Source organism: Tupaia chinensis, unplaced genomic scaffold (genome assembly GCF_000334495.1).
Source record: "Tupaia chinensis unplaced genomic scaffold, TupChi_1.0 Scaffold139218_1, whole genome shotgun sequence".
In the NCBI taxonomy this organism is placed as follows: domain Eukaryota; kingdom Metazoa; phylum Chordata; class Mammalia; order Scandentia; family Tupaiidae; genus Tupaia; species Tupaia belangeri.
In genome coordinates, this window is record NW_006199107.1 from 636,692 (window position 1) to 644,990 (window position 8,299).

Below are 8,299 nucleotides of genomic sequence, written 5' to 3' on the forward strand. Positions count from 1 at the left end.
ATTTCCAGAAAAAAAAAAAAAAAAAAAGAAAGAAAAAAAAAAAGGAAGACTACATAAGAAATGTTTCCATTTAAAAATAAAATGTAGTGTTATTGTGTTATTAGTGGGTTTTCTTGCAAGATGAATGCCCATGATCTCAGGAAAAAATACAGATTATATAATATATATACTCTATAAGTGAAAGACCTATAACCCCGTTATCAGCAGTGATGAACAAAATGTAGCTTGACTATGTTTTTGTTTGTTTTTATTAGAATAACTGTTTAGTAGTTTAAATAATGTTCTTTGATGATACTTATAGTATATAAACTCAGAAACCAGAATTTTAATTTGGTGAATATATAAAACATTAATAATATCTAGCAAATACTTTGAGAATAGGATCATCCCTCAAATCCCACTGAGTCTGCTAATTTTTCTTAAGTCACTGTACATATGACTGTATATATAACAACAACAACAAACAAACTAAAGTTTGGGGTCACGATGAATACATTTTAATCTAATTTTAAGGCATGGGTATCCAGATGGGCAGGAAATGGAATCATACCAGGCATTTGGAGAACTGGCATCTGAATGAATTTGAGTGTCAGACTCCTGTTCTTGACAGTCTATTAAATATCGATCCAAAAGAAACAAATGTGCAAGATGGTCTGATAATATGACTCTGTAATCAGTGGGACTTTCATAGGAAGAGGGGCATGGGTGGGAGGAGTATCAAGTTCTGCTAACCTAAGCCAGCCAATAGTTATTTTCAGTTCCTTGTGCCATATTATAGAGAAAAGAATGTAAGTCCAAGTTTTAAGAATAAACAAAAAACTCACAGGCTACTTCTTACAGATAATAAGTGTCTGCTCTGCTGCAAAATAATGGTGATGGTGCCACAGATGGTGGGAGTGAGATTGTCTTTGAACAGTCTAGAGGATTAAAGTGAAAGAGCTTTTGAGAAGCAGAGTCTTTGGTAATATGCCCTTTCCCAATCTTTTCTTGATCGAATCATCAAAGGCTACTTGAAAAGTAGACTGAGATTCTAAAATAGCTAACTCCTTCATCAAACAGTAATTAAAAAAAAAAAAAGTATCACCCTGAACTGGACATTTCTCCATCAGCCTTAGTGGTGTGCAAAGATGGCATGAACTGCTGTCCTGGCAGTCAGTGCAAAGACAGTTTCTTCATGAACAGAAACTGACTGCAAGCACGTGTCCTGCAGATGTCTCACTCCTTGTCAGGGCAGCAATTCTGCCACAGGTTAAAAAGAAATACAATTTACAAACCACTATATAATTGTGAGAGTGCCAACTAACTTATACAAACAGTGACTGAGTATAGAAAAACAACTATTTTTTAGAGAGAGATTTTTCACTATAGGGCACTATAGGACACGTGTGCTTGCTGGAGAGAAAAAGAGAGAGAGAGAAAGAGAGAAAGAAAGTGAGAATCAGCCCCTGAGAGGATGGCCACTCCACAATCCCTACTCCATTCTCCTCTCAAAATTTTGGGCATGCATGAGTTATTATTTCCTTTTAAGAATTATTTTATCTAACTTACTTACTTACTTTACTTATTTATTTAAATTTGATCACAGAGGGACAGAGTGAGAGAGCAGGAAAGTGAGAAAACAAGCCACCAGGTCTGGGATGCAAACTGTGGTCGGTCATGTGGCAGTCCAGTGCCCTTAACTACCATGCCATGCGCTGGCACTACCCGACATGAGTTTTAAGCTGCTGGGTCTGGGACTCAAACAGCAGTAGACTACGTGGAAATCCAGCAATGTAACCATTAAACCATCTGCTGGTCCCTAGAAAAGTTATTATTTCCTTTTAAGAATTATTTTATCTAACTTACTTACTTACTTTACTTATTTATTTAAATTTGATCACAGAGGGACAGAGTGAGAGAGCAGGAAAGTGAGAAAACAAGCCACCAGGTCTGGGATGCAAACTGTGGTCGGTCATGTGGCAGTCCAGTGCCCTTAACTACCATGCCATGCGCTGGCACTACCCGACATGAGTTTTAAGCTGCTGGGTCTGGGACTCAAACAGCAGTAGACTACGTGGAAATTCAGCAATGTAACCATTAAACCATCTGCTGGTCCCTAGAAAAACATTTCTATATACTTAATCAGAAAAAGAATTAGTAGATTCAGTAGGTTCTTCTGAAGAACGTTTTTCACAGTGTTGCTGAATTTAAGGGTTTCTACGTTTATCGAAAATGTTACCAAATTGGGACCAGCAGTTAGCGTAATGGCTATGTTGCTGGTCTCCCATGTGGTCGACTGCGGTTCGAGTCCCAGAACTGGGGGCTTAAACTCATGCCGGGCGCATGTGTGTGCGTGCCCAAGATCCCAAGAATGGAGGAGAAGGGATTGTAGCATGGTCATTCCCCCCTGGGGGGGTGATTTCTCGCTTTCTGTCTCTCTGTCTTTCTGGCAAGCGCATGCACCCTGTAGCAAAAACCTCTCTAAAAAAAAAGAAAATGTTACCAAATCAAAATACCTGCTTTGTAGATTTCATTACTAGAACCCTATGAAGATATAATGCAGTAGAAAATGACTTGGACTGCTGTAAACTGGTATTGTTATATTTTAACATTAACAAAGTATAGTGATAGGTGATCTTTATTGAAGTTTATTCTTAGCAGATACTCAGTGTTCTTTTTTTTTTTTTTTTTGGAGAGGTTTTTGCTACAGAGCACGTGCACTCACCAGGAAGACAGAGGGAGTCAGAGAGACATTCCCCAGGGGGGATGGCCACGCTGCAATCCCTTCTCCTCCATTCTCCTTTTGGGATCTTGGGCACGCACGTACCCGTGCCTGGTGTGAGTTTAAGACATCGGGTCGAGGACTCGAACCGCGATCGACTACATGGGAATCCAGCGACACAGCCATTATGCTAACTGCTGGTCTCATATACTCAGTGTTCTTATTTGTGTAACCATCTAATTTTTTTTTTTTTATAATTCAAATCTCAAATTATGGAAAAACGATATACCTTTCAGCAACTCTGTATGTTTAGCTGAGAAGGCCAAAATGGTTGCTAAAGGGGCAGGAAAAAAGCAGAGGAGCTGTTTGCTGCACTCCAGTCCTCCCATGACCAACCCATCTTAGATTTTGACCATTCTGCTCTGGCAGGGAAGATCACCATCACCAAAGCCACCCCCAAGACAGCCCTGCCTTTCAGGATGGGATGGGGTGCCATCGGCTGCTTTGAGTTCCTTCTGCATCCAGAAAGAGAATTGCGGGAACCATTTTTACTGCCTTCAGTCCCATGGGAAGCCACAGGCGAACTGGGGGAATAAAGAAGGGAAAAGAATTCAGACCAACAGCTAGCTTCCTTCAAAGCTCTTTCACCTGAAGAATTCAAAGCATTTTACAAACGAATGAATCCTTTCTCTGTGCGATAACTGTGCATGATTGCACCCACTCTGTACATTTGGCATAACAGTGTCTAGAAAAGCTGACCAACTGGCCCGAGTCTATGATGTGAGTCAGGCACTCTGAGTCTATTCTAGTGCTTCAAATCCATAGGTTACCTCCATTTCCTATCCTGCCAATTACTGTACATAGTAAGTATGTCTTGAGACATTTAAGGCGTCTGCAACCATTTAAAATGACTTTGAGAAATTTGGATTCTTATTCCAAACAACTACAAATTGAAGCAGATAACTAGCCCGCCCAGGGTTTGCTCCATGTGGACCCAATGTTGTCCAACCTGCCTTCTCAGCACTAAACAGAATCTGAAACCCAGAAACCTAATTTTTCTTTGTCACTGGTATAGTGACAGAGCTCCTCAGACAGAGGCAGTCTTGACCCAGTGCTAACTGTAAACCTGCATCCTTGTAGGCAGCCACTAACCTCAGATACCCATTTACACTCATGTATCAGTCACAACCTATGGGTTCTTTTTTTTTTTAACTGTCACAGGGTGTGTGTGTGTGTGTGTGTGAGAGAGAGAGAGAGAGAGAGAGAGAGAGAGAGCATCCCTGTGGGGCCTGGTCATACCGTCATCCCTTTTGTCATTTCTCCAGCCCATCAGGATTTGGGGTACACAGGTACACACATCTGGTATGTTCTTCAAGTCACTGGGGCTGGGACTCAAACTGCAGTTCCCCTTGTGGGATCTGGCTCCCTTAACTACTGTGCTTATACCTCTTTGCTTTGAGAGTACAATAAAAGAAGAGAAATGGCGTTTAGAAAGAAGCAAAGGGAAGAAGTTCAGAAGCTTCTCTACCCCAAAGTGAGAAACCCCATAAAAAAAATCCAAAGAGGCCCAGCCACAGTGGTGCCGTGGTGGTGTGTCACTCTGCAATGCTGAAGCCATGTGGAAGGGCGGTTTGGTTCCCAGGTTGACCTGTACATACTGAGTGCACGTGTGTGCCTGTGATCCTGAGTGACTAGGGGGAAGGGTCATGGGGTGAGACCCTGTCAGGAGTGCTTATCTTTCTTTCTCTCTCTCTCTCTTTCTCCCTCTCATGAATAAGCTAAATAAAAAATGAGTCCAGAAAATGTTCTAATGCAACACACATACCTGAGAAGTGTCTGGCTGGCTCCTTTTGGTTCCTCTTCTCCCCTGGGACTTGCCAGCAGGTGGCTCTGTGTGTCTGTGACCGCTGTGGCACACTCTGTTGCCCACCGAGCCTCTGCCAGCCGCTGGTTTTCCTTCAGCTCGAGAATTGTTCTCTGCTGTTCTTGAAGTTTCTTCTTTTGCTTCTCAATCAGCTGTTGCTGGAAGACATGGAGATTGTGGAAATGGCCCATGGAAATGGGTTCTGCCTTCTGGCCGGTGGTTCCAAGCTTTCGGTTGCTGCCAGGCTGCTTGGAAAGCTCAGCATCCAGAGTGCTGTGCTGCTTACTGTCGGGTATGTTCAGAGTGGCTTTCTGTGCGAGATCCTGCAAGCTGCCCTTTGCTGTTCTTTCCAGGGGAGGGCTAGGTACACAGCTCCTGCTCTCCAAAGGAGGCTTTTCCCACAAAGAGGACACAGAAGTCACCTGGGAGAAACGGAACAAATTGTAGCTCAGCTATAGGATTGTGCTGGTAGGACTCAGCATTGTTTTGTTCGATGACATAGGCACCTTGCACCCCAGCCCGGGTTGCATAACTGCTCTGTAACCCAGCTGGGGTTGCCCTGTGCTCCTGACCTGGCCACCTCAGAGGCCATCATCCTGCCTCCGTGAGCCACTCTTAGAATGTGCACTGCTGCTCACCATGAAAACTGGGTACGACAGTGGCTATATCGTATAGACTACTGCCATGAGCCAGGGCATTTGCAACAGGAAAAATGTTCTCTTATACATTTTTAATTTGGACCCTTCATTTATGAATTAGGAAACCTTTTTCCAGTTGTATATAACAGGATTTTTTTTTTTTTGAGAGAGAGATTTTTGCTATAGGGTACATGCGCTCAATAGAGAGAGACAGAGACAGAAAATAAGAAATCACTCCCTGGGGGGATGGACATGCCACAGTCCTTTCTCCTCCACTGTCCACTCGGGATTTTGGGTATACACGCACACATGCTCAGTGTGAATTTTAAGCCGCCAGGTCTGGGATTTGAACTGCAGACAACTACGTGGGTGTACAGTGATGTAACCATGAGGCCATCTGCTGGTCCCATATTATAGGAATTTTAATATGTAAGAATTGACTCTGGAACCAGCAGATGGCTGAATGATTACGTCACTGGACTTCCATGTAGTCGACCGTGGTTCAAGTCCCAGACCCAACGGCTTAAACTCATGCTGGGCCCAAAATTCTGAGAGGAGACTGGAGGAGAAGGGATTGTGGTGTTGCCATCCCTCCCAAGGGGTGATTTCTCACTTTCTGTCTCTCTGTCTTTCTGGCAAGCACATCTGCCTTACAGCAAAAATCTCTCTCAATAAATAAATAAATAAGGAATTGACTGAATTTTGCAGAAATTTGGAAAGTGTGTGACAAAAGATACATTCTTCCTCAACAATGATTAAAAAACTAAAGTATATTTTAAAAAATCAGTTGCCCTGTCCTCGCGCTGCTACTCCAACCACCAGCACACGCTGCATTTGCCACAGCAGAGGATGCTTACTTACTTCAGCAGCAAGGCTTGGTTCACAGCCTCATTTTTATGAGCCATTCCTCAACTATCTATTCTTTTTTTTTTGGAGAGGTTTTCGCTATAGGGCGCGTGCGCTCGCCAGACAGACAGAGACATAGAGACAGAAAGCGAGAAATCAACCCCCAGGGGGGAAGGTCACGCCACAGTCCCTTCTCCTCCATTCTGCTCTTGGGATCTTGGGCACGCACGCACACGCACCCAGCGTGAGTTTTAAGCCTCTGGGTCCAGGACGCGAACCGCGGTCGACTATGTGGGAGTCCAGCGACATAGCCATTGCGCTAGTATGTGGAAGCCCAGGATCTCTGAGCAAATATCTGCATTACATAAGAATAATGTTACCTTGTTACATTTTGCATTAGTATGACTTAATAGTGTTCAAGGCTTTAACAAATCTTCCCTACTAGACCAGGCTTTATACACAATTGTAAGTTTTACACAGACTAGAAGGAGACAAAATAATATCAAGTTACAATGTCTCCTAGAATGGTTTGATTCCATGCTCTGAAGTCTGTCCAGTTTTTGATTCTGTCATCTGCAGTGCATAAAAAGAATGAGTTATCAAATATCAGAAGTTTCTAGCTCTAACAGAGTACTATCCTCAAGTACTCAAAAATATTCTTCATAATGAGGGAAATGCTTTCTAGAGACTCAGCTGAAATGAAAGATGTGCTATATGGAAACTCTGACATGTTAAAGACTTTTAAAAACAACCTTTGATTTCAGAAATGTCAGTGGACATTTATTCATGTGCACACCTGCTTAAGTAATTTAGCACCAAGCAGGGCATATGTTTTAGGCTCTTTTCAACTTTCTGGTAATGACATGCTATTAACCCAGCAAGACTGGGTAAAAGCCTTGAGTGCAGCAACACGATTTTCTTTGGATCATGGTAACTTTTAAAGGTGAAAATGAGAGAATGAAAGGAAAGCTTAATGGTACAGATTGTACTTCATAGAATGGGGAATGAACAGTCTGACTTCGGTACATGAGTTCTTATGATTGTATAGTTAATGAGCGCTTAACTAAAGACTAAATATTTTCATTTATTCATGTTTTAGTCTATACTCTAGAAAAGATTATTTAGTAAACCACAGAACCTATCGGAACCCTCTATTTTTATTTGCTGTGTTTTTATAATATTATTATAAAAATCTTTTCTTGATTTCAGAGATTTGGAGGCTCTTTGAGTCTATATATACTTTTTTCCTGTTTTGCACAGGTAAAAAATATTTTCTGCTGACTTTTTTCATTTGAAGATAATAACAGTGGAACTTTGTAAGATAAAAGGTCCCACACAGCTATTTCTTAAGATAGAAATCTCTCCTGGGTCTCAGTGAAGACAGAATCATCTAACTGACAGAAAGGTAGATAAATTGCCTAGAGGGAGGGACCAAAAGGTTACATAATCCCAACAAACATCCTCATGCTCCCCCTTTGCTGAGAGACTAAGGTTAAATTAAAACCGAACTACTTGCTTGCAATAATCAGGGTGAAAAGCACAGCTGGAGACCCTCCTGTGCCCAATTTAATTTCACATGTTTGAGATTAAATACTTAACAGTATTACGTAGAGAGTGGAGGTGAGATGGTTGAAGATCTTCTCCAGAACGGTTTCTAAACATGGCAAGTGCACTGATGGAAGAAAAAATGGCTATGACTGCCTTTATAAAAAATTGACAACTCACGACCAGCAGTTAGCATAATGGCTATGTCGCTGGACTCCCATGTAGTCGACCGCAGTTCAAGTCTCAGACCCGGTGGCTTAAAACTCACGCCACGCGCGTGTGCATGTGTGTCCAAGATCCCAAGTGGATGGAGGAGAAAGGATTGCGGTCTGGCCATGCCACCCCCCCCCAGGGGGGTGATTTCTTGCTTTCTGTCTCTCTGTCTCTCTCTGTCTGTCTGGCAAGCACATGCACCCTATAGCAAAAAAACAAAAAAACAAACAAAAAAAAAACCTCTAGGCTTCCCCTTCTTAAACAAAAATATTGACAACTGTGTGTAGTACTGAACACTGAAACTAAACCAAAAAGATAAATGACAAAATGGAAAAAAAGCTTTGCAACATATATAATAATAAAAGCATCAATAGTCTTAAAAATATTTTAAAAATTCATTTATTTATTTTTGGGAGAGGTTTTTACTATACAGCATGTGTGCTCACCAGAAAGACAGAGAGAGACAGAGAAACAGAAAATGAGAAGTCCCCC

General features: G+C 41.9%; 1 protein-coding gene across 1 annotated transcript in view; it reads right to left on the reverse strand.

The window, feature by feature from the left end:
* Window positions 1-8,299, reverse strand: part of CCDC191 (coiled-coil domain containing 191) — a 93,437-nt gene that overhangs the window by 25,112 nt on the left and 60,026 nt on the right. Inside the window, 2 exon segments of the mRNA XM_006161825.3 lie at window positions 3,173-3,285; window positions 4,527-4,987. Of these exon segments, the coding sequence (XP_006161887.1) occupies window positions 3,173-3,285; window positions 4,527-4,987 (574 nt within the window).